Below are 18613 nucleotides of genomic sequence, written 5' to 3'. Positions count from 1 at the left end.
GAAGATAACATTCGTCGTCGATTGGGTATTCTGAAGAAGTTAATTAATGGCATTAAAACAAATCCCAATGGTAGACTCCAATAGGCAATTTCAAGGGAATGAAGGATGGTAACGAGTAAAGATGGATCGGCCAAAAAATCTAATTGTCTAGGACTTGCTTTGGGTTGATTAATACGATATTGACGCAAAATTTGAAGCAATTTACTTTCACTGATTATTTTATCCTTTTGTTTGTTTACCTGGATCTTTGAACAATTGTATCCTTGATTAATTAACAAAACAATTGTTACGAATAACAACAGTGTTGACTTCATTATTGAGTTGGTTTTGTTGATGAAGTTTACAGGTTATAATCACAGTAAATGTTTTGTTTTATCAATTGGATCAATATTGAATGAAATTAAAATGACGATGACTCAGAAACAGAAGTGAAACAAATGAATGTTAACTGTTAAGGTGAAGGTTTTAAAGTGTAAATATAAAGTTTTGATCAACAGTAAAGTAAAAAATGAAAACAACAGGCTACTAATAATTTAGATTGTTTATTTACTTGATTTGATTGTGAAAGTAAGAGTATAATGGTAATGATGAAGATGAAGATGTGAGTTGAAAGATGAGGAGGAGAGGAGTTGAAGAAGGAGAAAAAAAGAAGATGATTATTCACGATAAAGGAGGAGTAAAAAAAGATGAAGCTTATTAGATGGACGTATTCATAAATAGGCACATTTAACGGACTTCAGACTTCTTTTTTTTCTGACTTAATTAAATCTTATATAACATGATTAGTTAAGTTGTATTCATATTAACATTTATTACAATGTCATAACAATCAAAACAGGGGTGTTATACAAGTGCTTTTGTTTGATGAAAAGGTTTTGTTAAGGGGATAATTCGAGGCTAAGGCAAATGCCTCGAATAGTAAATGTCACGCCGACACTGCACAGGTCTTTGTTGTCGTCTTCTATTTTTTTGAGCAAAAGCAGATCCAGTTTCCAATGTTTTTATCAGACTATCCATAAATCCTTCTTGATCTTTGTCGATATCAACAAGCGGCTTCTTCTTAGCAAGCCTTTCAGCCTTTTCTTTTTCAGCACGACTTTTGGCTTCTTTGGCACGCCTCTTTTTCTCTTCTTCTTCTCTTAATCGTACATTTTCTTTGTAACAATCAATGAATTGATCTTTGAAGGTTTTTATATCAGCAAAAAATTCATCCAAGGTATAGGTTTTAGGTTCAAAAGTGTAAAATTGGCCCAAATCAGTATAAAGTCGATCCATTTTGTTGAACATAGATTGTAACAATTCAAATGCTTCTTTAGCGTCAGCTACAAAATTGGTCATAATAATTCCAAATTTATCATCCTCACTATGAGGCTTAAAATTCCTTAGATCCACTTCAACATCAGCAATACTTTTTCTCATAGCATTTAAATTTTTTTGCACCTGATCAGCAGAAACACGGGCAGCTCTATCAACATGGTGTAAATCTTCATGGAAACTTAGACAGTCAGGATATTTTCTTTCAACAATCTCAACTAAAAAATGTAACAAGGTAGTTTTATTATCCATTGCTTTAGTTGATGAGAGTTTAGGCAGAAAGCTAATCTCGAAACCAAAAGCTTCACCATTACGTGAACCAGAGTTCATATAATTTCCAACAAGCAAAATTAATTTTAATATCGTGGCAAACCGTTTAGATTTTTTAACCTCTTCACAAGCAGCTGTTGCGGCAACAATATCTGGTTTAATATCTTGAACCAATTCGGCAAACTTAATTTTAAAGCATGTAGACTTGAGACGAGCTTCCAAACGTTTTATAGATCCTAGTGTTAAGGCAAATTGTTCGGCTTCGTGAAGATTTTTATAATCATTACGAAATTCCTCTAGTTTAGTCAATTGTTGAGGTGTAGGCATATATTTGATCAACTGTTGAATAATGGCATCTGTAAGATATTCCTCTCTCATATTTAATATGTGATCAGTTAATTCTTCAGGTTTCATTTTGATGGAACTTAATAAGATCATAAGGTTTTGAGCTGCCTTTGAGTCTAAGACTTTCAGCTCTTTGGTCTTTCTCATTGTTCCGTATTTTTCAACTGTTTCATCATTCTTTACTTTCTTCGAGTGCATTTGAGGAGCAGAGGAAAACCTGGATGTTAATCCATCAAATATATCTTCTGAAGCAAGTGCATCTTCATCAGCTGACACCCAGAATGATTTTTCTGATATCTTGGTTGGAGTAATCTTTCTCCAGTTTGCTCTTTTGATAGGAACTTCATGTTTATACACTTTTTTTGGTTTCAAACCGGGAGGTAACACAGGTCCAGTTGGTCGGAAACCTCCGAAAGGAGGTGGAGGTGGTGGAGGAGGACCACCACCAAACCCAGGCATCGGAGGAGGAGGTGGTGGACCGGATCCGGGCATTGGTGGTGGAGGAGGTATATTAGATCCTCCAAACCCAGAGCCTGGTGGAGGAGGAGGTGGTGGTGGTGGTGGAATTCCAGATCCTGGAGGTGGCGGTGGAGGTGGAGGAGGAGGAGGTGGAGGAGCTGATTGTCCATTCGTGGTACCTGTAGTTGATGAAAGTAAATACAGAGAAATATATTAAAGAAAATGATACGATAATTAAATGTCAAAAAGAAAGGATAATCTGCTTTTCCTGATAAAAATAATACGAGGAATAAGAGATATATAATAGTTTTAACATTCATGTTAAGACAGGTTTTGACTATTCTACAGCTATAATCATAAATTACTACGGAAGACTATTAAACTGATTTCATGCATTAAATAGTCTTTTGTGACTTTTGAAAACATTAATTGGCAACGACAAAAAATTGAAAATTAGAAAAAACTAAATGTAAGTATCATTAAAATATCATTTTCCATTAATTATTCAATGATACAACCCTAACAAAATTGCATAAAAACTATCAGCAATAATCATTGTTATGAGCTACTTATTAAGAGAAAAATATCGAAAAATAAAATCATGCCATAGCAAGGGTGGAACAAAATTTTATAAAATGATAAGTGTTCCAGTTCTGCTCTTACTCAAAGTAACATTAGATGATCATGAATTGAGTTATTTAACAAACTAATCAAGTACTAATAGCATACTCTTCCGATCTACTATAATCGAGTCAATTTTTTTATTTCTTTACAATTAGTTGCATTGTAACTATCCTAACATTAAAACCAACGACAACAACTTTGTTTATTGGAGTGCCTCTTGTAACCATTTGGGTTTTATATAAGATTGATATCTAAAATATTTGAATAATCTTATGAGAGAGGTAAATACTATGAATAGAAATGCAAATGTTACATTGCCATGCAGTTGAATTAGGGAGAAATGTTTTCAACTATTTTAACGGAACAGGAAATCCTCGGTGTTTGATGCAAATTAGATTTAAAAGTAAAATAAATAAATTGACTGAATAAAAAATTTACTAGAATAGTAATTAACTGTAATGTCACGTTAAATTTGACATGAATCAGATTTTCTTTTCCTCAGCATGAACTCAGAATTGAGAGAAACCCGAGAAACAGATAAAGAGGAAAAAGAAGGAGAGATAGAGAGAAGGATGTAGGTAAAAATCAGTATTTGAAGATTGAAACTTACCAGGATGAAATGGAATGTTGTCTGGTCTATCACCATTACTAATCAGGTTATTATTATTATTATTATTGTTAGCTTGATTCTGAAGTCGAGCTTTAAGTTCTTTTATCTGATGTTCGTAGTCTTGTGCTTTGGTCTCCAATTGTAATACTTTTGCTTCAGATTCTTGTTTTGCTGTCAATGATTCTTCCAACTTTTGGCACAGCTCATTATTATTCTTTTCTTCCTCGGCTCTTGATCTTTCAACAATATGTTCAATCACGTAATCAACATCGATGTTAATCTTTTTACCATACCTAAAGTCCGGATCACATCCACTTTTATGTAAAACAATTTGAGAGACACATTCTTCTATTAAACGGTAATAAGCTGGTCGTGCATAGGGGTCATCACGAATGAGCAGCAAATGCTGTAACATTGAAAGAAGGTAAGGTTCCGATGGTGTAGCTTTGATTGAATTATGTATCAATTGGAAACATTCGCTAATATCTTCTAAATCAAATCGAATAGCCTCAAAACGCGAAGTTAACTCGTCGAAGTCTTCATCCTTGTGCTCATTGAAAACCTTTACTTGAATGTTTAATTCCGATGAAACAGGGGATCGATCAGAAGATGTTGTCAAATTTTCCAATAAATCACATAGTCCACTTCTCATAATTTCATTTCGCAAATGCAGTCTGAAATCCGTGTCATCGATATTACTGAGTATGGCATTTATTAATTGTAAACAAGAAGCTCTCAGCGGATCATTACTGCTTATTCTGAGACCTTCGACTAACGGTTTAAATCTCCCTTCAGAATCACCATATTGTAACTCAGCGGCCCTAGTAATGGCTTCTAAAACTTTTTCACAACCCATTGGGGGGATAAGGCTGACAGCAGCTAATAATTTTACAGTGTCCATCATAATATTAGGCAAGGCAGGATCAATAGATCGAGCTAAAAGGGTAAAGGCATCTTTATCATTGAAAGCTTGTTTAAGGCCAGCAGTGTTATTCATGAAAGCTTTGAGGCACTTGACACACTCATGTTGAAGCTTATGCCTGAGTCGTTCATTGGTTGAATAACATTTATTTAATATCATAACAATCACACTTAATCCATTATTATCACCGAATTCTTGGACCCATGAAACAGGATTATTGGTTAATTCAACCCTTAGCGATTCCATCCGATGGCACAGCTTGTTAAAATCGTTAGAATTGAGGAAATAATTGATATAATCCAACGGATGGTTAAACTTTGATCGGTCCTTGTTGCTTTGTTCCGATCTGACTTTCCAATTATTTTCTAACATAGCTTTCTTCACGTCCAGAGTCATCGCTCGAAGAGGTTTCTTTTTTTCTTCCGAAAGGTTCATTTCATCCAACATTTCCTCAAATTTAGACGAAATTTCTTCTTTAGTCATCGACTCTGTCAGTCTGAATGTAGACTGCATCATGTTTCTTGTTTCCATTCACACGTTTAAATAAAATAACAGGGACACCTTGAGGGTTAGGTAAAAATAGAGTATATCACAAGATTATAAAAATAACAAACTAATTTAATTTTAATCATAATAATAATAAAAATTAAAGAACAAAAGATGAAAATGAATTCAATTCAATTTTCTAACGTTCAATCATTGTACTATCAAAGTGAGTCCAGGATCAGATACCTTGTCAGATATTTAAGGTATTTAAAATAGCACCATCTGTTGTTATTTGTCAAAACTTATTTATGGCAGTTTTTCAAATTAATATCACAGAGGTTTCAGTCACATTGAATTCCTTGATTTTAAGCATGATTAGAGATATTGATTGACCACAAGATTGACCAATTACCAATCAACAAACTCAAATACTTGTTGTTCCTTCTGTTCGATTTTGTATTTCCATAGTTGTTTGTAATTTTCTTGAACATTTGTCTCAAATCTTGGACCATTAGTTGAAATTAAGCGAAAAAATGCAATTTGAGATGCGAATCCGACATTTGGAAAGTCTTCTGTGGGTAAACCAACACCTGTAATTTCATAAACAAAATCTGGATAAGATTTTACCACTTTTTCGCACCATTCGGCAAACTGAGATCGCGTCCATTCAAATTTGTGATCATAGTGACGAAAAGTCAGTTCCTTGTTACCAAAAACCACATTGAACTCAAAATTTGGTGTTGTTATAGCCACCAATTTTGGCTTATAGATACCGAAAATACAATTGGCTAGTTCATCAACTTTACTCTCTTCCATGTGTTCAATCACTTCAACACAAGTTATAGCATCTAAACCAATTAATCGAGGATCAGGTTTGCAAATATCACCTTCGTAAATAAGTATATCTAGCTGGAACTCTCGACCAAGAACATAATCACAGGCAACTGGTTCAATCCTCCGATTAGCATATTCCAGCACAAATCTGTCCCTGTCAACGGCGATTATTTTCTCAACATGTTTTATTGTTTTGACAAACCTCAGAAGATTACCTTCTGCACAGCCCAGATCAGCAACAGATTTGATAGGTGTTGAGTGATTCGCAATTGCTTTTACCACTGCATCATAACGTTGTAAATAAAGTGGTGGAGTAAAAATGGTTGGAGTGCTTTCCAAAGCTATTTCCTTCTGGTCCACTACTGGTACTTCAACAGCCATTGTGATTTACAATTTGGAATCAACAATGTTTATGAACAATGAATACAGTAGTGATTCGGATAAAGTTGACAAGTCTTCAGTGAATTAACAGGAAAACAAAGACAATACTAATATTTAAACACAATCAATAAATTAATTAATGGAGCTGCACTTAACCAAAAGTTAACTAAAAGTGTAACTGTAAGTGTCAACTCAATGCTCATAAGCCATATTTCGATATTCGGATCCGATATCTGTACTAGAAGATACTATTATTCTGTGTTCGATTTGGCAGTTTTATCACAATTTATCGGTTCAACAATATTCTTATCATTAACAATATCTTAAGTAGTAAGGATAAAGGCCAAAAATAGGAAAAAAGACTGCTTACCGTTCAAACAGGTTATGATTTAGACTTTCAAGAAACATAACACCTAATTTTCGTAATAGATATAGTGAAGAGAAGGCCAAGTTAAAGAATATAACGGACAATGATTTTCACCTTTGGCCATCTTACCACTTGTCTCAACTGATCTTCGCCTTATCGTTTGTTATTTATATTTTTTGCTGTTTGTCTTCTGATAGCTTCAACAATTGGTTTGCTATCCAATTTGTGTGGCCTCTGTCACTTGATTTTCTTGATTCGCCTTCACTCGTACCCATTTCTTGAGTTTATTGAATAAGCCTCTTAAGCTTGCACTTGTACTCTGGACAGATGTAGACTGATGCTCATCAACGTTTTCTTGTTTAATTAGCATGTTAGTGATTAACTTGAAACTATGAGGATGGATGTACTACTGAACCAAACAATCAGAGATAAACTTGATTTTAAGATAGGAAGGCATGTCTCTTACATAATTATGTTATCAATTGCTATTGATATTACTCGATATTTTTCATAATCATCTTTTAGCTTTTTTATTTTTCATTAATATCTGATTGAATAAGACAATTTTCATGCAAAAATCTCTTCAGTCGTATTTACAATGAAACATTTTGTTGGTAATAAATTATTACTAATAAGCATAATCATACTGTTATCATTATTAAGAATTGCAATTTTAGTTAAAATACTCTTCAAATCAACTTATGCTACTAACCCAAGATGCAGTATTTGATAAGACTATAGCCATTTGCTGAATTTTCAATGATCATTAACATGAAAAGATAATTTATTCTGATGATGAATGAACCTCTTTAGCTGACTTAACTCAAAGGCATTCATTAATCACACTGTCAATATAAAGAAAATCTATTTATCATTAATGAAATTCACTTTAAATGAATCAAAAGTTGATTCTAATTTACAAAAATGTTATATCGATACTTGAATCCGATATTTAAAGTAGATACTTCTCAATCCTGAGTCAGGATTCCTGTTTCAGGTTTGTTTTCGAGATGTACCGTTGTTCAAATTGCAGTTAAACTTGATAGCTTCATTCATAGATTTAATAAACTATTTCTTCAATTTTGTGCCATGTTTTTATAATTGTTCAAAATTTTATTATAATCTATTTTCATGTTTTACTAATCTACGAATTTTTACGATCCTCAAAATAAGTTGACATTGGGTTAGTGTTACTGGTTTATTCTTTCAATGTTTATAGTTTTTTTAGTTCATTTACAAATATATAAAAGTAAAAAAGATAAACTCCAATCCTGATTTGTGCTAATTTTTGGAAATATATTGTCTACCGAAACTAATTATCAATCTACAATTATGATTCAACTCAATATTTCCTCCAGAGCCATTTGCTAACTGTCCATATTAGACGTGCCTTCAACATGGGTTATGTAAATATTCAGATATTAACATGTGTTTATTTACTCCAATTTTCAATGGTTGGTAATTTACATTTTGCTTCAATTTCGATTTGTTTTCTCATAAATTGAACTATCTCTTATTCTCAATCTATTTTCAGGGTCTTGTTTTCGAAGTCGTCAGCCCAACACTTGATGAACTGAGGATTGTAACCAATTCAACCAGTGATGCTATGTCGTTGGTATACTCGCTAAGATCTACTGGTTATGTTTTGGGATCGATAATAGGTAATCTTGTTTTTCATTACACCAATTTCATCCTTTGAATCTTTTTTTGTGGATCAAAAGCTCATTGACTGTGTTCAAATTAAATATGTCAAGGATAGCAAGTTAAAAGCAATAGATACCAAAACCCATAAGCTTAGGGTTTTATGTTTTCTGGATAAAATTTCAGCTCGATCATGTGATTTCTATCATTTGCAACCCATCTTATCAAAACATTCAATTTCTCTGAGTAAACTTTATTTCACATAACCTTGGATTTATAGTTGGCTTAATTTAATCAAGGAAATTGCTAACATTAAAAAAGTAAATACAAATTACAAACATTGAATTTTAATAACAAAGCTCTTCTTTTTTCAACAGGAGGAGGAATTTTCCATTACTTTATTCCAATCGTATCTCTGTGCTGTGCAGTTTTTATCAATTCAGTGACTATTGGATTGGTAGGTCAAACGTATAATTTAAATGCGCTTTATACAATCTTCACAATAAACGGACTCACAACCGGAGTCATTGACGTTGGTACCAATGTTTGGATTCTTAGACTATTTTCGGATCGAAGTGGACCTTACATAATGGCTCTTTATACAAGTTTTTCACTTGGCACTGTGTTGGCTCCATTGTATTCTGCACCTTTCTTGCAAGAATCTCTATTAATAGGAACCATGTCCAAAATTCACATACCCTACTTGATAACAAGTATATTTACATTGATCCCTTGTCTTGGTTTAACTTATCTGTTCATTCAACAGTTGGCTTTACGCTATGATGACAGAAACTTTTTCTCACGACGAGTAACCTACACAAGACAATCATCGAAAACTGCGCTCAACTCTCGAAGCTCTACAAGTTTTGGTGAGAAAACTTTAGTCTTGCTTGCTGTTCTTATGATCATGATTTACAGTGGAATGGAGATTATATTTTCTGAATATATGATTTCAATGTTGAATCGCAGCAAGCTAAATTTAACAAGTTCAACCACATCGCAAATAAGATCAGCAACAAATGCTGCTTACTCCGTGGGCAAAGTGATATTTATTGGAATCAGTACATTCATTCGTCCTTACAGAATAATCCTTCTGGATTCACTGGTTGTTATTTTTTCGGTCATCATGTTGATCATCTATTTCAATTCTTCTCTATCCGCTATTTGGATTTTCAGCATTCTCTTCGGTCTTGGAACATCTTCTCTTTATCCTTCAATTTATCCTTTTGTTGAGACTTTCGTTGAGGTGGATTATTTCAAAGGATCTTTCTTCATCTGTGCCAGTGGATTAACTGCAATAATATTTCCAGTTTTGATTGGCAGCTATCTAGAAACCACTCCAACTCTCATTTTACATCTTAAACTGCTCACAATGATTTTCACAATAACATTGGCTATTGTTATAAATATACTTGGAAGTCGGTTGCTTATACGCAAGCAAAGAGCTCCAGTAAATGAGCAGAATGATGAAAACCAAATTGACGAAAATGCAATCTACTAAATTTTAACAATGCAATTTAATTGCATCATTTTTACACTGGCTGAAGGATTATTTTTCTAAATCAATTCATAGTTTTTATCAAATCAAGATGATTTTTAAGAAGTTTTAAGTGTTGCTAATCCATCCTCAATATTTTCATTGTTTATGTTCAATTCACTGATTGAAATGTTTTATCTCTGAATATAGTTTAATGAACAGCATTTAATCGATGACTATTATTTATAATGTTATAATAATATGTAATAATGTAATGTTATTGTTACAATAAATAAATTATGGATTTCTAGTGACCAAGACATGGACAATGATTGCTTCTCATCAGCTGTTGCCACATTTGCAAGTCATTGTGGGGAATGTGGTCCGATCTAATTAATAGTTATCGGAAGAATCGATATAAACAAGAGTCAAAGCTTGTGGCACCTAATTTTCTTGCTTTCTGACTTTTAATTCAATTTTACTTTAAATTATAAAATAAGTTTCAACAATCTGTATTTTGTATTTCTTTGCTTCTGATTATGTCAAATTTCATACACTGAATAATTGTGGTGAGTTTATGAATAAGTTTGAGTAATTAATTGTAGTTTTTTTGAGCCTTTCAATTAACTTTAACTACCTTTTTTGATTTAACCTTGCTGCAGTTATCAATTTATCAACATCCCTATTTTTACGGAAAGTTAACTTTATGGCTGTTGAAGTACCAGTAGTGGACTAGAAGGAAATAGCTTTGGAAAGCACTCCAACCATTTTTACTCCACCACTTTATTTACAACGTTATGATGCAGTGGTAAAAGCAATTGCGAATCACTCAACACCTATCAAATCTGTTGCTGATCTGGGCTGTGCAGAAGGTAATCTTCTGAGGTTTGTCAAAACAATAAAACATGTTGAGAAAATAATCGCCGTTGACAGGGACAGATTTGTGTTGGAATATGCTAATCGGAGGATTGAACCAGTTGCCTGTGATTATGTTCTTGGTCGAGAGTTCAAGCTAGATATATTTATTTACGAAGGTGATATTTGCAAACCTGACCCTCGATTGATTGGTTTAGATGCTATAACTTGTGTTTGAATGAATGTTTGTGTGTGTTCAATGTGGTTTTTGGTAAAAAGGAACTGACTTTTCGTCACTATGATCACAAATTTGAATGGACGCGATCTCAGTTTGCCGAATGGTGCGAAAAAGTGTGCATCCTGATGTCATCATTTAAGAAACAAATTTCACTGACTGATTCATCTAAGCGAACACTCCTGAGCATTTGATGGTTAACATTAGATTACACTAATAGATTGACTCAAATCACCACTTAAAATTAAGTGATGGAGTCACAAGTGATTTAATAAAATTGGAAACGTTCAATTAATATCTGCATATTGATTCTGATAAGCCAATCGGACGTTATTTTGGTTATGCTAAACTCATTTGAAGTCAGAATGGTCATGGTCAACAGTCACTAGGTTGAGCGGAGGCAAATGAGTTTTAAATACAGATACTTTCATATAGGTATTATTAATAGATTGCTCAGATTGTATAATTTTATAAACAAATATTCAATCTGAGCACATTTGATAACAAATTCAACAGTTTTTTGCATCAAGTGGCAATCAAAACTTTCAAGTATTATAAAGTTTTTTCTTTTGCATTCAATTGTTCTCATTCCGAATTTGAAGGACAATCATCGATAGTATAGACAGAATAATGAGACTATATTAGCTAACATCAATGAAAAAATAGCGAACGGATTCTCTATTGATGACTTACATGATAATTTTTCCGAGATAACTCTTTTTAATAACAAAATAAGCAAGACAATTAAGGAAAAAGATATTAAATCATGATTGAGCAAAAGTATAAAAGTAGAAGTTTAAAATTCATTCAATTCAGTGTTGTTGATGTGAAAGTCACAATTGTGTGAATAAAATTGGAAATGTGAAATTGCTATCTTTATATTGAGCTTATTATACAATTGATGGTTAAAACACATCAATAGACGGTTCAATATAATACATTCAATTCAGTGTTTTGGGCAAGTTTTCATTGATTAAGCAAATTAGAAACAACGATTCAATTACAAAATCCCTTTCATTGATTATTTCAATATTTGTTATTGGTTTGAAGCTTTTACAATGAATTATACGATTGGACTTCTCTTAACATGTAAGTTGTTAATTTTTTTAGCAATTCTCAATTCACTTTTGATATCTTTTTCAATTTTACTTTGTTTTAGTGTTCATTGTGTCAATACCCTTACCAAAGCGAGAAGAGGACTTTGCACAAAGTTTATACAGTCTTTACGAGTATGAGGATTCACGTATACCAGACCCGCTATTCACTGCTTTTGTTAACAGACGAGTTGACCAACTCAATGCTTTATGCGCAAATGAAACGCTTTCTAATGCAACAAAAGTCTTTTGTCTGTCCACAAATAATTCATTATCGTTACTCTTGGATTGGCTCAGTTCTGATAATGTCTACAGTCAAAAAAATAATACCTTTAAGTACCTTGGAACCAGAGATCTGCATAAATTTTACGAACAAACTGTGAAGATTTTGAATAAGGTTTATAAATTTAATAGCATTCCTGTTAATGTTGCTGTTGATTATTTCAATACAAGTTCATTGGAATCAGTTAATATTTATCATTTTCCGCTTCTTTTGACAGCTTATATTAATGACATTAAATTGATTCGTGAGTATGAAGAAACAATTGGAAAGTCAAAACGAGTTAACGTGAAGATTGTCGAAATGTTAAACTCGTTATCCATAGAAGCAAAAAATCTCACTAATGATGTTGATTGGGAGGACAATAAAGAACGAGAAATTACTCGAATAGCAATGGACCAATGTTTACAGCGATTTAAAGTTTTGATGAAGATTTTTAGAAAAAATTTCTTGCAATATTCATAAGTTTGAAAATTTATTGTTAGCTGAAATTGAATACATTAAATAGATCAAAGTCAGTTAATTTATCTTAAATATTTGCATGTCTATGTCTATGCTACTTTATGAATATTTTGAATCAATGTGTTTTTGTCATAAGTTGTCAGAAACAAAATTAACTCTTTCTCATTTCTCACTATTTACCTTTAAAAGATACAAGATGTATATTGAAATAATACGAGAAAACACACGGACTTATTTTGTGAAACATCTGTTAGACTGTAATTATATTCAATCAAGATGAAATGATTAAACATTACAGAATAAGCCATTTTAATTGAAAAAATAAAGTGTTCAGTAATTTGCTTATTAATTTTTGTCTGAGTTTTACACAGTTTTAGTAAATCAACAACAGTAATAATTATATCTGGAGATTGACTATCTAATAGTCTTACAATGAAATATACAATTGGATATACAGTATTTTTCAAAAAAATTGTCAGTAATACAAACATTTATTTTTTATTATTTATAAACATCAGATGATTAAGATTAACTGAGCTGAAACTATATGAGTCAAAGATTAAATTTGGAAAAAATTAGTATGATATGTGCTGTCCTTCGACTTTTAAGCACATAACAAGTCGAGTTTTTAGTGAAAAAATTATGTAAGTTAAAAACTTCTATGGAGTTTATTATGGAGAAATGATAAGCGCCACCTGTTGGGCGGTTGAAATTTAGGTGTCCGACCCGAATTAACGCTTATTAGCCTAAGACTCTGACTTTATAATTTTATTTTCAACGATGAAAATGATTATACGACTGACTTAGCACACATTAGCAAAGCTAATGCCTTAATTTGTGGCATTTTTCAATCCAAAACAGACTTGCAGTCTTTTTTCATGATTTTAGGCAGCTGAGGTCATTTCAATGACAATTATTTCATACAAATTGGACTCTGAATGCTGAAATCTTTGTAAATTCGAGCTCTCTGAACACGTTTTAGTCCCTTTCCAGAATTTAATAAAATTTTCAAGTCTAATATCAGAGATATTCCATCTTGAAACAAACATAGAGAAGTGACAGTTTTTTTGAAAAATACTGTATCTTTACGCTTACATGTAAGTAATTGTTTCGAGCCTTTCAATTAACTTTAACCTTTTTGTTTTACTTTGTTGCAGTGATCAATTTATCAATATGCACATTTTTACGAGAAGTTGACTTTATGGAAAGCATGTTTGAACCAATTATACCGAGTCAGCTATTATCTGCTATGGTCAAGCGACGAATTGCTGAAGTCAATGCTTTTTACGAGAATAAAACCCTTTCCAATACAACAAGAGCATTTGCCCTGTACACTAATCAATCATTAACAATGTTCTTGGATTTGTTGAGTACAGATTCATGTACAGATTCAAGTAATGATGCAACTGAATTTTACAAGCAAACTGTTTACAGAATTAATGAGGTTTATGAATATTTGGACATTGATAGTTATGATCGTTACACTGTAGATACAATTTACGCACTTGATATTTATAATATATCAGCGGGTGTATTTAAAGCTACGATTAATGCTTATATCAGTGACATGGAATTGGTTCGTGACTATGCAAAACAGTCCATAAATCGAGTAAACATGGGAATTGTTAAAAAACTAAAAACTTTATCTGATGAAATGGACAATCTTTTTCATGATGATTCTTGGAGGCGCGACACAAATAAAACGATTGGATACAAAGCAATCGATCAAGGTATCTCACGATTGAGACTCTTGTTAAAATTATTCAGCAATGCATGGGCCAAAGGTTGTAGTTTCCACGTTTAATTGTTGAATGAATGTTCAATTTTCACCAAATGAATTCGCTAAAATTGACAAAAACTGAAAAGTTGAAAAGATTTGAACGTTTATTTCAAAATATATCAATGAATTCACCCAATGATCCAACTGTGGCCACTTAAACAGTCAAAAGGTAGTTGAAGCCAATTGCTGTGATTACATTCCTATGACAATATACAAATATGGTTAAATTTTTACTCTACTAAACTTAACTTTGAAATTAAACTTGACACTCAAATGATAAAGTCACAATTGAGTGAATAAAATCGGAAATGTGAAATTGCTATCTTTATATTGAGCTTATTATACAATTGATGGGTAAAACACATGAATAGACGGTTCAATATACATTCAATTCAGTGTTTTGGTCAAGTTTACATTGATTAAGTAAATTAGAAACAACGATTCAATTACAAAATCCATTTTATTAATTGTTTCAATATTTGTTATTGATTTAGTAGCTTTTACAATGAATTATACGATTGGACTTCTCTTAACATGTAAGTTGTTATTTTTTTTAGCAATTCTCAATTCACTTTTGATATCTTTTTCAATTTTACTTTGTTTTAGTGTTCATTGTTTCAATACCCTTACCAAAGCGAGAAGAGGACTTTGCACAAAGTTTATGTCCTTATAAAGATGTACCGAAGGCACCAAGAACCGCTTTTTGTTGCCCAATGAATTGTCCAACTCAGAGTCTGACACTTGTCGTTTCTCTTGACGAGTCAATTGACACTTATTGTTACAAAAAAAACATTTTGCTTCTTTACTCTTTGGTTGGTCCAGTTTAGATGATTTAAATGAGCCTATCTTAGTTGCCATATTTTTTGTCACTTATAAAAAAAAAATTATTGATGTAAACTGAAACAGTAAACCAATAGCAATTAATGGTATAATTTTTTCTCAGTTAAGTGACGATTTCCCATTGATCTGGTGTTATTCAAAAATGTGATGAATCGCAATGGATGATTCACTCTCCAAGGAAAAGTTTTTTTATAAAACTTGCAAAACCATGATAGATATAACGATAGATTGTGTATCGATGCTAAAGTATTGAACAAATTGTGTATATATTAGATGATAAAAATATATTGAAATGAATTGTGAACTGATTCAATTGATTAACCGTTGAAATGCTGTTTTGGCAAGGAATGACATGGCTACTCATTGAAACGCTTGTAACAAATATGAATGCATCTAGGACAAAGGATCTAACACTGGCCGCTCAAACAATCAAAAGATTGGAGAATCAGACAGATATTCCATTGCTTAGAAACAAAATGAAAACATAGAGCAAAATATGTTTTTTATCCTGACATCATTTAAGAAACTGTTTGCTTGATTAATGTAAACGGATATTGTAAAATATTAGATTGTAAATCAATTTTTTGGAACAGCAATATAGCAGTAACATTCAAAAATAAGACATAATCAGAAATAACTAAATGTAGACCATTAACCATCAAACCATTAGACGAATTTAATCGAAAAATGCAATTTGAGATGCGAACTCAACATTTGGAAAGTCTTCGGTTGATAAACCAACACCTGTAATTTAATAAACAAAATCTGGATAAGACCTTTTCGCACCATTCGGCAAACTGAGATCGCGTCCATTCAAATTTGTGATCATAGTGACGAAAAGTCAATTCCTTGTTACCAAAAACCACGTTGAACTCAAAATTTGGTGTTGTTATGGTCTTAATTCGGGCTTGTAGATACCGAAAATACAATTGGCTAGTTGATCAACTTTACTCTCTTCACTGTGTTCAATACAAGTTATGGCTCTAAGCTAATTTGAGATTCACTTTACGCGCCTTTTCAAGAAAATGGTATCATCATTATAGATGGAGTTAATCATGCAAAATTGTAATTGCATTTTGAAATTCAAGCCTCGAATTTCATGTCGTATTTCTATTATTTTTTATTTTTGAATTGTGATTTATCTATTTAAATTGTTTTCGTTTATTGTTTAATACACCTTCGAAATGCCTTCAGAGAACAAGGTTATCACCTCATGGGCTGACGAGGATGGTGAAGATGATGAATATGGTAGTGAAGAAGCTTTACCTGAAACCACAATAAAAATTGATGGCAACGTCAAAATTATAACTTCATTTAAGTATGAAGACGGTAAAAAATATAAAATTAAAAGTTATTTTAAAATTGAACGTGTAAAGGTATCAAAAGATATATCAAAAAGAAAGAAATGGCAAAAATTTGGATTAGCATCGGAAGATCCACCTGGACCTAACCCAGCAAACACCGTCTGTTGTGAAGATGTCTTCATGCAATTCATAACAAATAAAGATGAAGATCCTGAAAAAGATGAAATAAATCTTCTGAACAAGAATGTGGTAAGATGTCGTTACTGTGAAATGGACCATTGGACCCTTAAATGTCCATACAAAGACAAGTTTGAGAACAGAGACAAGGAAGGTGCTGAATCTAGTTTAGCAATGAAAGATGATGATAAAAAAACTGGTGGAAAATACATTCCTCCTGGTCTCCGTGAAGGTGGAAACAAACGTGGTGATTTCCTGCTCACCAATAAATCAAAAGATGAAGCCAACACTATCAGAGTCACCAACTTACCTGAAGAAATTCAAGATGGCGACATCAAAGATTTATTCGCTCCTTTCGGAAAAATAGTACGAATCTTTTTGGCTAAAGACAAGTACACGGGACAATCTAAAGGATTCGCGTTCGTTAGTTTTGATAGAAAGGAAGATGCTGCTAAGGCAATCAAACATGTGAATGGTTTTGGTTATGCTAATCTAATTTTAAATGTAGAATGGGCAAAGCCATCAAATAATTGATGATAATAATCTTATGATGATGATAAAAGTCCTGTATCTGAAAAATTGAATAAAATAAATTGAGTTATTTGAACAAAATTACTATTTTATGAATACAAAACTGTTGCTCAAAATGATGTTGAAGCACCAGTAGTCGATCAAAAGGAGATAGTTTTGATTTGATGCCCTAACGCGTATTGAATTGATTGAACATATGGAAGAGAGTAAAGTTGATCAACTAGCCAATTGTATTTTCGGTATCTATAAGCCAAAATTGGTAACTATATCATGCCGTTGACATGAACAGATTTGTGCTGAATTATGCAAATCGGAGCATTGGACTTGTTGCCTGATATTATGTTCCCGATCGAGAGTGCCAGCTAGATATATGGTATTTACAAAGGTGATATTTGTAAACCTGACCCTCGATTAATTGGTGGCCATAACAACAACAAATTTTGCGTTAAATGTAATTTGCGATTTGTTAAATGCGATAACAAGGAACTGACTTTTCGTCACTATGCTCACAAATTTGAATGGACGCGATCTCAGTTTGCCGAATGGAGCCAAAAAGTAGTTAAATCTTATCCAGTTTTTGTTTATGAAATTACAGGTGTTGATTTATCAACCGAAGACTTTCCAAAAGTTGGATTCGCATCTCAAATTGCATTTTTTCGCTTAAATTCGTATAATGGTACAAGATTCAAACAAAAATTCATTCAAACACAAGTTATAGCATCTAAACCAATTAATCGAGGATCAGGTTTACAAATATCACCTCCGTAAATAAATATATCTAGCTTGAACTCTCGACCAAGAACATAATCACAGGCAACTGGTTCAATCCTCCGATTAGCATATTCCAAAACAAATCTGTCCCTGTCAACGGCGATTATTTTCTCAACATGTTTTATTGTTTTGACAAACCTCAAAAGATTACCTTCTGCACAGCCTAGATCAGCAACAGACTTGATAGGTGTTGGGTGATTCGCAATTGCTTTGACCACTGCATCATAACGTTGTAAATAAAGTGGTGGAGTAAAAATGGTTGGAGTGCTTTCCAAAGCTATTTCCTTCTGGTCCACTACTGGTACTTCAACAGCCATTTTGATTTACAATTTTGAATCAACAATTTTTATGAACAATGAATACAGTAGTAATTCGGATAAAGTTGACAAGTCTTCGGTGAATTAACAGGAAAACCCAGTTAATACTAATAAAACAACTTAATATAATGTAGACCATTGAAGATTAAATCACTAGGCGAATTTAAGCGACAAAAGCAATTTGAGATGCGAGTCCAACATAAGGAAAGTCTTCTGTAGGTAAACCAACACCTGTAA

At 32.5% G+C, this 18613-nt stretch overlaps 4 protein-coding genes and 1 pseudogene across 4 annotated transcripts; 2 read left to right on the top strand and 3 right to left on the bottom strand.

Annotated features, from left to right (window-relative positions):
* Window positions 1-523: 523 nt before the first annotated feature.
* Window positions 524-5232, bottom strand: dia (diaphanous related formin 1). Its single transcript, XM_015934298.2, has 2 exons — window positions 3623-5232; window positions 524-2567 (listed from the first exon to the last, which is right to left on the bottom strand). Exons 1-2 carry the CDS (start codon window positions 5073-5075, stop codon window positions 898-900), a joined length of 3123 nt encoding a protein of 1040 aa, XP_015789784.2. The 5' UTR covers window positions 5076-5232; the 3' UTR covers window positions 524-897.
* Window positions 5142-7487, bottom strand: LOC107366679 (Hen1 methyltransferase). The gene has a single exon (XM_015934304.3). The coding sequence runs from the start codon at window positions 6243-6245 to the stop codon at window positions 5439-5441; it is 807 nt and encodes a 268-aa protein (XP_015789790.1). The 5' UTR covers window positions 6246-7487; the 3' UTR covers window positions 5142-5438.
* Window positions 7488-7590: 103 nt separating this feature from the next.
* LOC107366675 (solute carrier family 60 member 1) lies at window positions 7591-10052 on the top strand. Its single transcript, XM_015934300.3, has 4 exons — window positions 7591-7795; window positions 7971-8066; window positions 8147-8273; window positions 8631-10052. Exons 2-4 carry the CDS (start codon window positions 8010-8012, stop codon window positions 9752-9754), a joined length of 1308 nt encoding a protein of 435 aa, XP_015789786.2. The 5' UTR covers window positions 7591-7795; window positions 7971-8009; the 3' UTR covers window positions 9755-10052.
* Window positions 10053-16027: 5975 nt separating this feature from the next.
* Window positions 16028-18499, bottom strand: LOC149094033 (small RNA 2'-O-methyltransferase-like; annotated as a pseudogene).
* LOC107366607 (eukaryotic translation initiation factor 3 subunit G) lies at window positions 16326-17369 on the top strand. Its single transcript, XM_015934227.3, has one exon. The coding sequence runs from the start codon at window positions 16461-16463 to the stop codon at window positions 17289-17291; it is 831 nt and encodes a 276-aa protein (XP_015789713.2). The 5' UTR covers window positions 16326-16460; the 3' UTR covers window positions 17292-17369.
* Window positions 18500-18613: the final 114 nt, after the last annotated feature.

The sequence above is a fragment of the Tetranychus urticae genome, chromosome 2 (assembly GCF_039701765.1).
Source record: "Tetranychus urticae isolate SD_2017Ah chromosome 2, NJAU_TeUrti_SD_1.0, whole genome shotgun sequence".
NCBI classification, from domain to species: Eukaryota; Metazoa; Arthropoda; class Arachnida; order Trombidiformes; family Tetranychidae; genus Tetranychus; species Tetranychus urticae.
Note: the sequence above shows the minus strand (reverse complement) of the source record. Positions and strands in the feature narration are given on the sequence as shown.